Here is a 17,959-nt window from a genome sequence, read left to right on the forward strand (position 1 = left end):
ATTGACAGGATGGACAATATCTTGTCTGGTAATGGGAACAAACCCATTATCTGCCTCAGTGCAGGAGGCAATGATATTGGCCGGTGTAGGAGCGAGGAACTTCTTGATAAGTTCAAGGCAGCCATAGATCGTATTAGGACTAAGGGAGGGATCCCTATCATATGCGGTGTCCTGCCTAGAAGGGGAGTTGGCAGTGAATGGTTGTCAAGGGCGGTTGGTGTCAACGACCGTCTTGACAGATATTGCAAGTCAATATCAGTCCCATTCATTGACAACTGGGACAACTTCTATGGCAGAAGGGACCTTTATGCTAGGGATGGGGTGCACCTGTCTAGGGATGGAGTAGCAACCCTGGCTGGGGCTCTAGAGGGGGCAGTTCAAAAGATATCGAAGTCTTTAAACTGCTAAGAGAACATATGGGCACGGGGGTGGAGGAGACTGCTGTGGGAGAGGGTAAACAAGGCGAAAGATTACAGGGAAATAGTGTTAGGAATGATGACAAAACTAAATTAGACAGGGAGTTTAAAACTAAACGCGGTAAGGGGAGGACTGAGAACACGACTAACTTAAATGTATACTACGCGAACAGTAGAAGTATGAGAAACAAAATGGATGATATTAGGGCCTTGGTATGTACCGAAGAAATCGATATAATTGCATTCACTGAAACATGGATCAACCTAGACACACGTGAATTACCAGTCGAATACCAAATTGCAGGTTACAAACTGTTCCACACCGATAGGCAGACCAGGAAAGGAGGCGGAGTAGCAATCTATGTTAGGGATAATCTAAAGTGTGAAATAAATAAGGAAATAAAAACTGAGAGGAATACAGAAACAATTTGGATAGAATTAAGCGACGGTCGGGAAAAATTAATCACAGGAGTAATATATAGACCCCCCAATCTTGATAGCGTCAATGAACGACTTATCTGGGATGAAATGCGCAGGGCTTCCACACACAACAAAGTCTGTATAGTAGGCGACTTTAACCTTGGCCAAATAGATTGGACTGACCTTACGGGTAACTCAGAATCAGAGGATTTTCTCAAGACGATCCAGGACTGTTTCCTAAGTCAACATATAACCGAACCCACACGGGGTAAAAATATACTGGATTTAGTTCTGTCTAACAGAGAAAACCTCATTAGCAGTGTCGAGGTAGGGAACGAACTTGCAAACAGCGATCACAAAGAAATTCGATTCCAGTTAGATTTTCAGGGCAGAAGGTAAGGAAAATTCCACTAAAGTACCAGATTTCAGAAGGGCAAACTTTGACAGTTTAAAGAGGCAGCTGAGAGAGGGGGTGTCGCGCTTGGCCATGAACCTGACAGATGACACCGACCTGATAACGAGATCTGAGATTGCCGAGTTCCACGACAATTTAAATAGTGAGTTACTTAATGCACAAAGGCAGAACATACCATACAAAAAACTCAGATCAGACAACAATGACCCTAAATGGATAAATAATTATTTAAAGAACATCATTGGCCAAAGGAAGGCTATAGGTAGAAGGATAAATCGTGGCGAAATTCACCTCTGGGACTATTATAGGGTATTGGCGATTAGGGTTAAAACCGAGATAAGGAAAGCAAAGAGGAATAATGAGGTAAGGGTAGCAAGGGAGGCGAAGACAAACCCCAAAGGATTCTACCAAATGTATCAAACTAAAACACGAGAAAAGATTGGACCAATACGGTCAGACTCCAGAGAGCTCACTGATAACGACGGAGAAATGAGCAATAATTTGAATAAATATTTTTCAACAGTTTTCACCACCGAAAATTTAAACATGATACCCGAGGCACTGACTCTATTCAGAGATAGTGAAGAAAACAAATTAAGTGAGATAGTAGTGACTAGTAACAATGTTAGTAAGCAAATAGACAAACTAAAGCCTAATAAGTCACCTGGTCCCGATGAGATATTTGCCAGAGTATTAAAGGAATGTAAGGAAGAGCTTAGTATGCCCTTAGCAAAGTTGTTTAACATGTCCTTAAAAACAGGTGTAGTGCCAGAATCCTGGAGGATAACGAATGTAATACCGATTTTCAAGAAAGGGGATAGATCACTATCCTCTAACTACCGTCCAATCAGTCTAACATCAATAGTAGGCAAATTACTGGAAGCAATCATTTCAAACTCTATTCGAAATCACCTGGAGAAGCACAGATTGATCAATGATTCCCAGCATGGCTTCACAAGCGGACGTTCTTGCCTAACTAATCTATTAACATTCTTTTCATCAGTTTTTGAATCGGTGGACGAGGGGCACAATTATGATGTGGTATATCTCGACTTTAGCAAAGCCTTCGACAGAGTCCCCCACGAAAGACTAATTTGAAAGGTAGAAGCTCATGGCATCAAAGGTGACATCCTTAAATGGATTAGGGCGTGGTTACAGGACAGGAAACAGCGAGTGAGCATTAACGGCACTAAGTCCCATTGGAGCAACGTCACAAGTGGAGTTCCCCAAGGCTCAGTACTTGGACCATTATTATTTATTATATACATAAACGACATAGATATCGGCATAGACAGCAACATAAGTAAATTTGCTGATGACACTAAAATAGGACGTGTTATCAAATCTGACGAGGACTCGCAAAACTACAGGAAGATCTAAACAAATTTTTCGAATGGTCTGAAAAATGGCAGATGAAATTCAACGTGGACAAATGTAAAGTACTCAGTATAGGAGATGTAAACAGGGAAACCAGATACCAGATGAACAACGATGCCATAGAGAAATCCGACTGCGAGAGAGATTTAGGAGTAATGATAAGTAGGAACCTTAAGCCAAGTAAACAATGTGTTTTTGCTCGTAACAAGGCAAATAAAGTACTTGGGTTCATACAAAGGAGTGTTAGTTACAAAACTAGCGAGGTCATCCTAAAACTGTATCTTGCTCTTGTGAGACCACACCTGGATTAAGCAGTTCAGTTCTGGTCACCATGGCTTACAGACTTCCTCAGTGACCGACGCCAAGCTGTACGCTTCCGAGGGGCTGTCTCCACCTTTCAGTCACTCACCTGTGGCGTCCCCCAAGGCACCAAGATGGGACCACTCTGCTTCCTTATGCTCATCAATGATGCCCTAAGAGAAACCCCTGCTCGCTGGAAATATGTCGACGACTCCACCATTGGGATCAGCGTCAACAATTCTGCTCCCAACTATACCGCCCTTCAGGATTTATTGAACAGCCTCCAAAACTGGGCCACCAACAACCATGTCACCATCAACCATACCAAGACCATGGTTATGCACATGAACCTCTCCTCCGACATTGTCCCACCTCCTTCCATTACTCTAGGTCCGAACACACTCCAGGTTGTAGATTCCACGAAGCTCCTCGGCGTCACCATAGACAACAAACTAAATTGGAAACCACACGTCAGTGAAGTTGTCAAATCCTCCAGTTTCCGTCTCCACCTCCTCCGCCGACTCAAGTCCCTCGGAGTTCCTGCACACGAGCTCCTCAGTGTTTACACAACATTCATACTTCCCAAGCTCACCTATGCCTCCCCCCTGGTCTTCCTCCCTAAATGCCACACAACGTAAACGCCTAGAAAAAGTGCAAAAGAGGGCATGCAAGATTATTCTCTCCCCTTCCTACTCCACATATCAAGAAGCGCTCAACACACTGACCCTTTCGACTCTCACTGACCATCACCACGACCTCATCTGCAAATTTGGTAAGAAGCTTCTACACCATCCCCGACACCGGCTCCTACTACCACCTGAGATCCCTTGTCCGAGAATTGCTGTTCGACACCACAACCGCATCCAGCCCATACGTGCACGAACTGATCGCTATAAGAACAGCCCAGTCCCAACCATTGTAAAGATTATCAATAACTTGTAATAAATCAGTGTATTCACTCCCAGTAAACACTGCTCCTTACACTGTCACTATGTTGAAATGAACTGTAGTTTGAGCTTTTCCCCATCTAGTTATTATATGTCTTATTTGTGTCACTTATGTTACTTGTATATTATTTGTAATTCGTAACCCATTCCCCAAATATGTAACTGTATATTTTCAGCCTTCTGGCTGCCAAGCTCTTTCAATAAACCGTTAATTATTATTATTATTAATTATTATTATTACAGAATGGATATAGAATCCTTGGAAAGAATTCAGAGGAGAATGACAAGACTAATCCCGGGCATTAGGAACCTTGAGTATAGAGACAGGTTAAAGCATCTTAATTTGCACTCCCTTGAGAGACGTAGAGCGAGGGGCGACCTGATAGAGGTGTATAAGTGGAAGGCAGGGCTAAACAAAGGGGACATTACAAAGGTACTCAAATTATCCAACCAGGAGCGAACTCGTAACAATGGTTTTAAATTAGACAAATTTAGATTTAGGCGTGAAATAGGTAAACACTGGTTTGGAAACAGAGTAGTGGATGAATGGAACAAGTTACCAAATATCATCATTAACTCGAATACACTGAATTGCTTCAAACATAGGTTGGATGCTCATATGAGCAATAGGGGTTGGGTGTAAACGGGACTCCCCAGTATGGGCCAATAGGCCCGCTGCAGTTTCCTCCATTCTTATGTTCTTATGTTCTTATGTTCTTAAATTGATATTGGTGGATTGTGGTTCATACTTCAGAGAAGTTGTTATTATGTCGATTATGCAATTTCTGGTATCGGCCCACATCACTAGCAACGCTAAATATTTGATATGGAGTAAAAAATTAGAGCATAGCATAAGGGCACTGAACAACCTTAAACTTTTTTACAAAAGATTATTTTCAAAATCCACCAATACCCATTCTGATTGTTCTTGGAAACAATTTCAGGAAGAGTGTCAATTGGAAAGCAAAGTGACCTCAGTTAGGAAAATATTGAAGACAAATTTTCCACTAAAACGATATCCTCATATCAAAAAGTTTATTGAAAACATACTCGGGAAATCGTTAGGACATGATCGCTGGTTCAGCGATCTCATGAGTATCGTCTCTACACTAAGTCTACCTCTAAATAATCTATCGAAGAATCCGATTTATGTTTCGGACGACACTATAGTACATATAATATTGAAATAACTAATTCTTCATGGATCAAGGAAGACAAAGAAGACATACAGTACATTACGTCTGTTTTAAACTATATGACATATATGGTATCCATGACGACAAATTCACAGTTACATTCCCAGAGGATGTAGAGCATTCACTTATTGAATTTTTTATTCGCTGACATATTTCTATTTGAAAAAAAATCCTTCTTCTAGTTCTTGTTCAGTTAGGTTCATATTGAAAAAAATAAGATTCTCATATCAATAGGCATTATTTTAAAAATTTTAGTCATTCTCATATTACAATGAAAAATATAACAAATGTAACGAAAAATGTAAAGTTTTCTGTTGATTGACTGCATTGTGACCTACTTTTTATTATGTAAATGGATATATTGTAATATATAATGGATATATTTTATCTTATTTGTTATTGGGAATAAAGATTTATTATTGAAAATTCTTGATTTATTATATTTGCCATCCCATTTTCCAAGACTGTGGTTTATACACTACACCTCATTTTTTGATAGCATGATAATCGTTCGCTCTCCCGTTATCAAGAGGGGGAGGCGAGAGGACACAAGAATGTTTGTGAATGTACCATCCATTCCCATTCTATGAGAAACAGGCTGACTAATGGTTATTAGGTTAGGTTAGGGAAAAGGGCTAGTAAAAGTGCTTTCAACTCCAAATGCTATCCAATTCTACTTTCTTGGTATTGCCAACCACAGGGGTTTGATACAAACATATTGTGATTATATTGTTTATTGAATATAGGTATTACGTACAGGTATTACGTACAGGTATTACATTGAATACAGTATTGTCGAAAAACAAAATGACAAATAAAGCATAGATGGACAAAAATAAAGCACAACTGTAGTAGCTAGCTAACTGTCAAGCACAAAATATATAGTGTACCTGGATGGGGTTTTATCTATCGCTTTTTAAAACAATTACAAAATACGTTCATGGTACTTTAACCCCTAATAGCTTGACAACAATAGCCAGTCGCTCCTTGTTCCTGAAGAGCTGCATAAAGAGAGACAGTTGGTGTTGAATAAGCTGCTTCTCCTTCTTCAGGGTGATTAACTCCCCCAGAAGCTGTGCCACAGTGGTGTTGGCTTGAGCAGCGGGAGCGATCTGTTGAGGAGTTATGCAGAATATGCGGAACCTCTTGTTCACCGGCTCCTCTAAGCCACTTTTCTCGGGGCCCGGTAGTGATCGCTTACGGGAGGCTGTGGTAGACGCAGCAACACCTATATTTTCACAGAATTTGAGGACCTCATACTGTATTCCCTCAGCATCTCCTCCCAGCTTATTCTTTACACTAGTCTGGTTCTCTTGGAAGTTGGCCTTAGAGGTCTTGGATACAGCGAGAACAGGGGAGTAGAATCGTTGATACGGGCATGGAGGCGGCCAGAGTAGATATCCTAGCCTGATCGAGACAGACCGGTTCGGCCGACCTGTTTAAGCCACTACCCGGAACACGCACAAGAGATCTAACCAGATCACCTGTGTCATGTGGTGCAACTATAGTTCTGTCTAATCAGTTGCGTGTTCAGCAAAAGTGATGCATTCTCTTTACTTGTCCTAGTTGGTTATGGGTGGTTGGTTTTTGGTTGATGTTCACCTGAAACATAAAGTAGTAATTTGTTTCAAACTGGTTAACTACGTTACCGATAAGGGCAAATGGTTTCAGCCTTAAAAAACAAGAATTTACAGATGCCATTGCTCTAAGGTACGGTTGGCCAGTAGATGGTTTGCCCTCCCAATGCGTGTGTGGCTCTTCCTATGATGGCGATCACGCCATGGTCTGCAAGAAGGGGGGCTTCATATGCATGAGGCATGACGAGGTAAGGGATCTCACAGCAAATATGTTGAAGGAAATCTGCCGGGACGTCATGGTAGAACCGACCCTCCTTCCACTGGATGGCGAGATCTTCCAACACAGGACTTCAAACACATCTAACGTGTGGACGTCAGTGCTCGAGGATTCTGGACGCGGGGACAGCGAGCTTTCTTCGACATCAGGATTTTTGATCCCATGGCCGTTTGTCACCGTAACCTAGCTCTCGATGCTGCGCATAGGAGGAACGAGAACGACAAGAGAAGAGCATATGGGGAGAGAATTCAAAATGTTGATCAAGGCAGCTTCACTCCTCTAGTGTTCACAACCTCTGGTGGGATGGGCCCAAGTGCAAGATGTTTCTACGCCAGACTCGCGGAGCTGATCTCCGAACAGAAGCAGCAGCCCAGAAGTTATGTTACAGCCTGGATGAGATGTCGACTGTCCTTCTCTCTCCTTCGGTCGGCTTTGCTCTGCCTCAGGGGAACGAGAGCTTCTGCCCCTACTCAGACAACTGCTGCAGATATTGACTATGAGGCTACTACAGTCACTGAATGCCGCATAGATCTGCGGCTCAACTAATTTAACACAGATAGGATAGCTTCTTATGTATTAGAATATTTAATATTAAGGTAAATAAATGGTGGCGAAGGTGTGGCTATTGGGGGAGGCTGGAGGCCACGATTTAAGAAAAAAAAAAAAATTGTTTCAAATGTATTATATATATATATATATATATATATATATATATATATATATATATATATATATATATATATATATATATATATATATATATATATATATATATATATACATATATATATATATATGCAAGTAAATCACTGTAGTTGCGAGTGATCCAGGTATATGCTGATAACAACAAGGAAAGAAGAAAACACGAAGTTCCCAAGAGCTTTCGTGTAATTCACATCTTCAGGGGTGAGTACAGACTAAGGAGAAGTACAAATCAAGGTGTATATATACAGAGGAGGGTGAGATCAAGTCCACAATGGTCAGGTATTAGGTAATGACCCTACTAATCTTTAAAAAGCACCGCAACGGTCGGTTGTCAGGTCAGAGGGTAAGGTGACCCAACCTTCTCACCTGGTTACAAATCTTCTTAATTACGCCACGATACATACACAGTACACACGTAACGGCAGACAGACAGCTACATACACAGAAAGACAGACAAGGTTAGTACCTACTTATAGTTACAGCTTGGGGATATGAGCACACACATAGTTAAAACTGCTCTGGACAATTGTCAAGGGGAGGATACAGTGCGTGAACATGTGCGCGCGCAGATCAATTGGAAATGGTTTATGAGCCACTAAATTATTACGCTTCCGGAGGAGGGAGAGGGGGAGTTATGTGTACCGCCGGTGTACATGATAAAACAATATCTCTCCAAATTTTACACTGTTCTTTAAATATGATCCTTTCATAAACCGGCTTAGCCGCTACCCGTTTGATATATGCCTCTAGTCCACTGTAGTCCATTGTTTATACTGTACACTGCAGTGTTGCGCCTCACTTTCCAAGTCTTACGTCTTTAAGAACGAACGTTATAGTCCCCCCCCCCTCCCTATCCCTCTCCCTCATCCTCCCTCCTCTATTTACAATATTTAGTTGGAAAAAAATACATGACTAGTTGCATAAGTTTATTTATACAGGTTGAGATGGATGGGTTTGTTGGGTTATAAATTTGTGTAGGTTTTTATAGTAAATTTGAATCAGGCTTTTCTGGTGGTGAGGGAGGTAATAAATATAATGTACCTTGGCGATTAACGAGTCGATCTTGGTTTTTTTTATCTTGATTGTGGTACTGATGGGTTTTCTGTTATCGGTGATAGTAATGGTTCTTGCAGGTATTCCAAGTAGTCTGATAATACCTTCTCCCACGTCATCGTATTGTAGTATCGATGCAATATCATCGTGTCATATATTTCTTGATATATAAATGAATTGTCATTATCATTGTCGTCTTCAAAAATGTAAGTGAACAATTTATCACTCCATTCCTCAATATATTCTTCAATATTTCCGTCAACTAATTTATCCTGAAACCAATTTTGTAATTTTTCTTTAAAACAGACTGAGAGTTGTCCATTTCTGTGGAGAGGTCCAATCATATAATTCATGAATTTAGATTCACATAGGTTTTTCACATTGTTGTAGATTTTATTATCATCCGGATTTCATTGTAACACGTTAAAAAGCATAACTTCCTTTCCTAGTCACGTACTCTTTTATATTAAATGCCGCTACTTCAGAGATAAGAAATGCATAATAAAAAATATTAGTATTGTTATTCTCCTATTAATGTAGTTTTAATGAAATGGATATTGAAACAAACAAACTAGTGAAACGATATCTTGATAATCTACTGCAAAATAATAAATTTTTACAACACAGGCCAACAGGGCTATTGCAGTCTCCTTATTTTCTTATGTTCTTATGTTATGATACAATGTGGAGACGCTCGTGTCAGTCTCGTAAGAAATGTCCCATGTCCACATCCTTTTGATCCTGGTGCTGTCTGCTGTCCTCATTCTATGGTTTGTTATTCGCCTGTAATTTATGTATATACTTATAATATAAATAGAAAAATAAACTAAAAAAATAATAAATAAATAAAATAAATAAATATTGAAGTGGTAACCGTGGTAACATTATGAGATGTTCTTATTACCACTATGCTATTGTACTATTTCAGATGTTACTAAATGTTAAATAATACTTCATTTAGATAAATGTATAGTATATATCAGGTGCCTCAAAGAGAGCGCAGGTTCTCAACTGGCTCAGCCATGTTAATATTGTTATTATTATCCACTCTGTGTCTGCGTTTTTCTGGCTTAATAAACTGTTTCAATTCAAATACAATTTAATTCAATTCCCCATGAGCTGGTAGGCTCTGTCGAACAAGAGCATATGTAGAGGGCAGCAACTGAAGAGGATATTGCATTTTATCTAACTTGTCAGTTAAGTTGATCGTCAAATATAACTAACGTCTTTTAGTATATTTTTATGAATAATAAATAATAATAATAATAATAATAATAATAATAATAATAATAATAATAATAATAATAAAATAATAATAATAATAAAATATTAATAATAATAGTAATAATAATAATAATAATAATAATAATAATAATAATAATAATAATAATAAAATAATAATAATAATAAAATAATAATAATAGTAATAATAATAATAATAATAAATAATGATGACAATAATAATAATGATAACAATATTAATAATAATAATAATAATAATAATAATAATAATAATAATAATAATAATAATAATAATAATAATAATATATTATTATTACTAGTAATATTATTATTATTATTATTATTATTATTATTATTATTATTATAGTAGTAGTAGTAGTAGTAGAAGTAGAAGGTGCTGTTCAGTATGCCTGGTAACAGAAATTCCTGCGTCTGTGCTAGCCAGAACCAAAACTGCACAAATGGGGAATGTGCGAGAAACAACCGACCATGTGTGGATTGCAGGAAGGGAGACCAGTGTCGGAGCCCACACAGGTGGCCACAGCACCGGATGATATCCTAAATGATAGCAGTGAGTTTACTCAACCCGAAAATGTAGTACTAATAAATGCTGCTCCCTTGGTAGCAGACGTCCACGAGGAGAACGAGAGACAGCCACCTCAGTGGAATGGCATGTCGATGGAAAATGCAGACATATGGGTCAAAGAACCATACTCAGAAATTGTCAAGTGGTCGCCCGCTAACCTATTTGAACCACCCAAGTGTGCGGCCACCAAAGAAATGATTAGGGAGATGACTCGCCTCATGACTGATTACACTCAGGACCGCTTCCTTGCCCCTTTAGCTCTTCAAATACTGGCAATAATACCACATCTATTTTGTCAGAGGACACACACAAAGACTAAGCATAAAGAAAATGTGGCAGCAGTGAAGAGAAGATTGGCAATGTGGCAGACTGGGGCCCTTGTTGATCTCCCGTGTGATGCAAGAACACTGCAGGAGAGACTAAAAATTACGGGTGACGGAAAGCAAAACACCGATGACGTGGCAAGAAAATTTGGAAACAAAATGCGTTTGGGAAAAGTGTCTCTGGCGGTAAGATCTCTCACAGAGGAATCCTCCGGTGGAGTGATGCCAATAAACAGAGAGACATTAAAACTACTGAATGAGAAACATCCCCCCTGCAAGTGAAGATGAAGGCATCAGGGTCGAGGGTGTCTATATCCCACCAAACGCTGTCCTGTTCGAGAAAATAACAGGAGAGATGGTATGGAAAAAGGCACTGAAGACTCGAGGAGCAGCCGGCCCTTCAGGTCTGGATGCAAACGGTTGAAGAGTCATCCTCACCACAAACAAGTTTGGCCCTGTAGCAAGCGATCTCTGCACTGCCATTGCCGTCCTTGCAAGAAAGCTGGCATCCTCTTGCTTCCATCACCTCCAGGCCCTGATAGCCTGCCGCCTTATTCCTCTGGAAAAGAAACCAGGATGTAGGAATATAGGGTGGGGGAAGTGCTGATGTGGATCATCGGAAAATGCATAATGGAGGTGGTAAAGGATGATGTCAGGGCAGCAGCAGGGAACCTACAAGTGTGTGCTGGCCACCAGGCTGGCCGGAGAGGCCGCCATTCACGCCATGAGATTGATATTTGAGCAGGGTGATTGTAAGGCCGTTCTCCTGGTGGATGCTTCCAACGCATTCAACATACTTAACCGCAAAGCTGCACTGCATAACATCAAGATCAAGTGTCCAAGCTTTGCAATGTATGTTGAAAACTCGTATAGGAATCCATCAGACCTCTATATTGTAAACAACAAGGCTCTAGGAGGTGATACCACCTTACAATCAACCGAGGAAACAACACAGGGGGACCCTGTTGCAATGGCAATGTATGGAATTGGCCTATCAGTGCTCCAACAAGAAATGAAATTTGAAACAACTGTGGTCAAAGAAGTGGCATATGCTGATAACCTTACAGGAGCAGGAAAAGTGGAGGGCATCAAAAAGTGGTGGGAGTTGGTAACATAGCGAGGTCCACAAATAGGGTACCACCCAAACGCCATCAAGTCCTTCCTCATTGTGAAGCCAGAACATTATGAACGGGCAATGGAGGTGTTTGGCGGAAGTGAGGTCAAAATAACTAAGGACGGCCAAAGACATCTAGGGGCAGTAATTGGCACTACGGACTTCAAGACCGAGTTCGCAGCTGGAAAGGTGAATGAGTGGGTCAGTGAAAACCAAGCTCTGTATGAGATTGCTAACACAGAGCCACATGCGGCTTTTGCTGCATTCACCCATGGAGTCAAGCATCGTTGGAACTACCTGATGCATACTCTCCTTGATATCGTACCCCTCCTCCACCCTCTGGAAGAAGCTATCTGTGTCAAGTTCATTCTCAATTTGTGAAACACCCTCACTTAATCCCAGCAGAAAGAGCACTTCTTGCACTTCCATCAAGACTGGGAGGGATGGGACTAACCAATCCAGAGGAGATTGCAGCCACCGAACATCAAAATTCACTTAAGCTCACGGCAGCCCTCACGGACCACATAATAGCCCAGAATGCAACAGGGGAGGTGGATACCAGTGAAGCAAACAAGATTCGTAGGTCCATTATGACAGATCGACAGCACTGCCAAAATGATAAGCTGCAGCAACTGTTGTTGCAGGTACCAGAAAATTAAAAAAAAAAAGTAGCTATAGAGCAGGAGGTGGGCGCCTCGAACTGGTTAACTACGTTACCGATAAGGGCAAATGGTTTCGGTCTCAATAAACAAGAATTTACAGATGCCATTGCTCTAAGGTACGGTCAGCCAGTAGAAGGTTTGCCCTCCCAATGCGTGTGTGGCTCTTCCTATGACGTCGATCACGCCATGGTGTGCAAGAAAGGGGGCTTCATATGCATGAGGCATGAGGAGGTAAGGGACCTCACAGCAAATATGTTGAAGGAAATCTGCCGGGATGTCATGGTAGAACCGTCCCTCCTTCCATTGGATGGTGAGACCTTCCAACATAGGACTTCAAACACATCTAACGAAGCCCGTGTTGATATCAGTGCTCGAGGATTCTGGACGCGGGGACAGCTAGCTTTCTTCGACATCAGGATTTTTGATCCCATGGCCGCATGTCACCGTAACCTAGCTCTCGTTGCTGCACACGGGAGGAACGAGAACAACAAGAGAAGGGCATATGGGGAGAGAATTTAAAACGTTGATCAAGGCAGCTTCACTCCTCTAGTGCTCACAACCTCTTGTGGCATGGGACCAGGTGCAAGATGCTTCTACGCCAGACTCGCGTAGGTGATCTCCGAACAGAAGCAGCAGCCCAGAAGTTATGTTACATCCTGGATGAGATGTCGACTGTCTTTCTCCTTCGGTCGGCTTTGCTCTGCCTTAGGGGAACGAGAGCATCTGCTCCAATGCCGACAACTCCTGCAGATATTAACTATGAGGCTACAGTCACTGAATGCCGCATAGATGTGCGGCTCAACTAATTCAACACAGATAGGATAGCTACTTATGTATTAGGATATTTAATTTTAAGGTAATAAAATGGCAGCGAAGGTGTGGCTATTGGGGGAGGCTGGAAGCCTTTAAAAAAAAAAAGTAGTAGTAGTATTCGCCATCTTAACACAGACCAAGACCTTTCCTCATATATGAATACAATTACAAAAACACGTTCTACCAAGACCGAAAGACAGATGAATATTGTTCTGTATACAACTATATAGCAAGATCATAGATATATGCAGTGTAACTCGAGCGTCTGTACTAGGCACTTACGACTAGCATTTTTATGTCAGCTACAGTATTATCTCACGCAACTGTGAGACATGATACAGAGGCCATCTCCCCCCCCGAAAAAGGGAAAGTTGACATAGTTAACTCCCTCAGTGTTTAGTTAAAGACATTGTATATATATATATATATATATATATATATATATATATATATATATATATATATATATATATATTAGCCCAATAAACACGCGGACTTCTACATACAATCAATACCTCAACCCGCCATGATTCGAACCCACGGCCAACGAGCCCATGACTGTGACTGGGGAACGCTAACCGCTGGACCACTAGGATACTAAAAGCAGTCCTAGACTCTGTTATATTTCACACAAAGCCTGTTCAACGAGTTTATGGCGTCGTTAACCTCTAATGTAGAAGTCCGGGTGTTTATTGGGCTAATGAAATATATATGGATCCTCGTGTTTCGAAGCCGGATTTGGTAAAACGTTACTCTGACCAGCTACGTGATACAGGTAGTCCCCATTAGAGGTATAAGCTCGTTGAACAGGCTTTGTGTGAAATTTAACAGAGTCTAGGACTGCTTTTAGTATATTGGTGGTCCAGCGGTTCGCGTTCCTCGGTCAGTCATGGGCTCGTGGGCCGTGGGTTCGAATCCTGGCGGGTTGAGGTGTTGATTGTATGTAGAAGTCCGCGTGTTTATTGGGCTAATGAAATATATATGGATCCTCGTGTTTCGAAGCCGGATTTGGTAAAACGTTACTCTGACCAGCTACGTGATACGGGTAGTCCCCATTAGAGGTTCACGGTGCCATAAGCTCGTTGAACAGGCTTTGTGTGAAATATAACAGAGTCTAGGACTGCTTTTAGTATCCTGGTGGTCCAGCGGTTAGCGTTTCCTGGTCACAGTCATGGGCTCGTGGGCCTTGGGTTCTAATGCTGATAACCACAAGGATAAAGAAAACACGAAGTTCACAAGTGCTTTTGTGTAATTCACATCTTCAGGGGTGAGGAGGGTGAGATCAAGTCCACAGATGTATAGGTAATGACCCTACTAATCTTCACAAAAGCACTGTAGCGGTCGGTAGTCAGGTCAGAGGGAGAGACTGACCCAACCTTCTCACCTGGTTACAAATCTTCTTAATTATAAAATTGTCCAATTTGTACATACCATTACTCAAAATCATGTTAACGGATTCGGTATGTTTAATGAGACTAGATCCGTTAACATAATTAACCGTGTTCATTGAATCTGCAATGTTGTGCAATGTGAAAAAGAACTCAGTCGCTTACTTTTTCATGATTCGTTTTAGAGAACATCACTTAGTTTTTCTGCCACAAAGATGACGCCAGCAATGACAAGTCCCAGGAGGAGGATCAATAGAGGCCCCTGCATGTGTATGATGGTGAGGGCTTTGATGCTGCCGTTGCCAGACTCTTCTTCTATATTCAAATCTCTCCGTTGCTGTTTCTGTTTCAGTTCCTCCCGCTGACTTATGCGACTATCCGTCTCAGCATCAAACAGTATCTCTTTTCTCCAATGTTCATACAGGCCAGCCTGGAAGGTCGCATTCTGGTAATGTAAGTCGCTTATATTATTGAAACGTATTCCTACGTAATTAAGGACAAGGAACATTATCGTTTATTGAGTGAGACAAAAGAACAGAGATCAACAAAGGTAGGGTAAAAGGGAAGATAAACGTTATAGGACAGTGGAACATCTACGTATAACAATACTAAAGCATGGATACCATTGACCGACCGCGCTTATTTACCTCCGTAATGGCCATTATATAGCGATCCAGTGCAGGCTTATACGGGGCGTCGTGGGGTACTGGCCAGGCCGCTGTAGTGTAAATAATGTTCTCCCGTCCAATGTACATCGGAAAAGAGCCATCTAATTGAGTGAAGTGCTGAGCGACGGTCAGTTCTATGTACTGGCGTCCACCAAGGTGTGCTTGTCTGGCAAAGGAAATGGAGGTCATAGAGACAAGGATGTCTGTGGAACAATATAGTTTTTTTATATAGCAACCAAAGTTTTAAAGCTGTCAGTCTACTATTCCTATGACTTTGAGTAAAGAATACGTAGATATAGGAATACAAAACGCAAAACAGAAAAGGGTCAACTGTTATTTGCAGATGACATTCCTCTGATGGGCAATTCAGTAAAAAAGTTGCGGGTGTTAGAGAACGTGTTTAGAAGAATATGTTAAAAAGGAAAACGGATACACTATCACAACATGCGGAAAAAGGGATTTCGGATTCAAGAACATAAAAACAAAATAGAAAAGACAATATTTAGGGGAAAGTAGATGCAAGTAATATGAAATACAGAAATCAAGAGATATGCTAATGAAAGAAAAGTCGCACAGAAAGCTGACCAGTATTTAATAAGGTCCTATGGACATTTGAGTAAATATAAAGTGAAAGATTTGGTAGAATGCAGAAAATAATAGCTCACTTCCTCTTCTGTGAGTCTTGCAGCCCACCAACGATACCGACTCCAAGAGACATCAACTCCCCCAAGGCGTTGAAAACACTTGACTCCGACTCAATAAATAAACCCTTGTAGGAAGATCCCCACGACTCCATTGTCACCCTAAACAAATTTCAGAATAAATGAGTGTGTGGATTAAACATGCAATGATTTTTATTAATAGTTTGTGTACAAATTTTATTACGGGTCAAGAACTACTGTCGTGTAATATTATTAAATCAAAGAATTACATATAATATTTTTGACATTATATAAGGGAGTGGTGTTTAATTAAAGACAGTATCTGCAGTGTTCATATACACTATAATATGGAGGCGGAGAGAGGAATCCTTAGCCGCCGTTTAAAAGTTAAACACAAAACCAGGGATGAAGTTTTGCCCTTGTTACAATAACCACTTGTTAACGTGAGTACCAACTTGTGATCTCACCTGTCCACAGCCTTGACGAGTTGCTCGACAGTCTCAGGTCGGGGTGGATATTTGGGCAGTGTGAGGGAGGCGGTGAGGTTGCAGCGGTAAGCTGTAGCCACGATGAAGGCAAACACCAACCAGGCTGCTACTAACACAGGGTTGGAACGACTGGTGGAAAGTCGCCCAGTGAAGCCCTGGCCTAGCAGTGTCCCCACCACCTCCTGCACCAAAGCTAAGGCTTCCGCACGACCATGACCACTCATCTTTGATCGAGTGACCTAAGGATTATTTTGAATTACAATCATATCTGAAAATAAAATGTTTCCTGAAATGGTGACAACTTTTATTCTGTCATAGCACCATTCAAATTCGTGGTTTATTTCACGAAATTTCTTGTTCTTTTATAATTTCTTAAAAAAATCATACGAAAAAAGACAATTACTGTAATTACGTTTTTAGAAACAAAAATATCTATCTCTTTAGTCATTCGTAATCTTGTGGCCTTCTACCCTCATGCTTCCTAATAGCATATATTGATCAAGATACCAACCAGTTTTATAGAAGTAATATTTATTTCTGTCACAACCTCATATGAACATTCTATTCATCCTGGTTTGTTATGTTTTCATTAGATTTTTTGTAAGACATAAACATCCCAAGTGAGTGCTGACGTAACAATGTGAGACCCTCTAGGTGTAAGTGTACAGTATAGAAAGATCGTAACCATTCACTAAGAAGGCAGTACATAAGGACAAATATCCTCCAGAACAGCACTTGGGAATTTCTACACATATTAATGTCAATTTGAATGGGTTTTCCCATGTAAGAAACTCCTTGTTACTTTGAAAAGGGATAGTAATATCTTACCATGACTAGGACCAGGCATGTCAGGATTAAAGTAACCAGAATGGCGGTCCACACCTCGTTGGCCAGCGGGTAGTATAAACTCTGCCATTGAGGCTTAAGTGTGGGCTTGGCCATACAGAAGCATAGAGGTGAAAAGTCGAAAATATGAGTATAGTCGTACTTTTCTAAGCGGTTGGGAAGGACCACGTAAACAATACTTGCTATGAACGACCTTCTGGCTTCCACTTGGTCGGTCACCTGTAAAGGATTGTCAATGGCTTAAAAATATATAAGAGAAAAAGATAAATTTTCATATATTTTTCATTCATTGCGCGGAGATTAATATTGGTTTTGGTTGTGATTTAAATTTTATTCCTTCTGTCTTTGAATTATGCCACCATTTCCTACATGACATCTATACACAAGTCGCAAAATGCTTCCTCATACTTCGTCTGTCATCACCCTTTCTCTTATCATTTCCCTTCGAGAATGAAATTCAAATGAAGTGATAGTTTAAGGTTCT

General features: G+C 40.7%; 1 protein-coding gene across 2 annotated transcripts; it reads right to left on the minus strand.

The window, feature by feature from the left end:
- Positions 1-8,568: 8,568 nt before the first annotated feature.
- On the minus strand, positions 8,569-17,684 carry LOC121853186. 2 transcript variants are annotated; one of them, XM_042347164.1, is made up of 6 exons: positions 17,458-17,684; positions 16,609-16,868; positions 16,145-16,282; positions 15,459-15,645; positions 14,977-15,241; positions 8,569-9,466 (listed from the first exon to the last, which is right to left on the minus strand). In XM_042347164.1, the coding sequence occupies exons 1-5, from the start codon at positions 17,569-17,571 to the stop codon at positions 14,993-14,995; spliced, it is 948 nt and encodes a 315-aa protein (XP_042203098.1). In that variant the 5' UTR covers positions 17,572-17,684; the 3' UTR covers positions 8,569-9,466; positions 14,977-14,992. The 2 variants fall into 2 exon arrangements, with proteins under 2 accessions (XP_042203098.1, XP_042203097.1); XM_042347163.1 differs by lacking the exon at positions 8,569-9,466 and having other exon boundaries at positions 14,833-15,241.
- Positions 17,685-17,959: the final 275 nt, after the last annotated feature.

The sequence above is a fragment of the Homarus americanus genome, unplaced genomic scaffold (assembly GCF_018991925.1).
Source record: "Homarus americanus isolate GMGI-L3 unplaced genomic scaffold, GMGI_Hamer_2.0 scaffold32871, whole genome shotgun sequence".
Lineage (NCBI taxonomy): Eukaryota > Metazoa > Arthropoda > Malacostraca > Decapoda > Nephropidae > Homarus > Homarus americanus.

Bases quoted from the DNA above. Each gene is read 5' to 3' on its own strand.
- LOC121853186 (XM_042347164.1), bottom strand. From the start codon at position 17,571: ATGGCCAAGCCCACACTTAAGCCTCAATGGCAGAGTTTATACTACCCG. The intron at 16,869-17,457 runs GTAAGATATTAC...AATAATCCTTAG, and splicing joins CATGCCTGGTCCTAGTCATG to GTCACTCGATCAAAGATGAG. The intron at 16,283-16,608 runs GTGAGATCACAA...AAATTTGTTTAG, and splicing joins CTCGTCAAGGCTGTGGACAG to GGTGACAATGGAGTCGTGGG.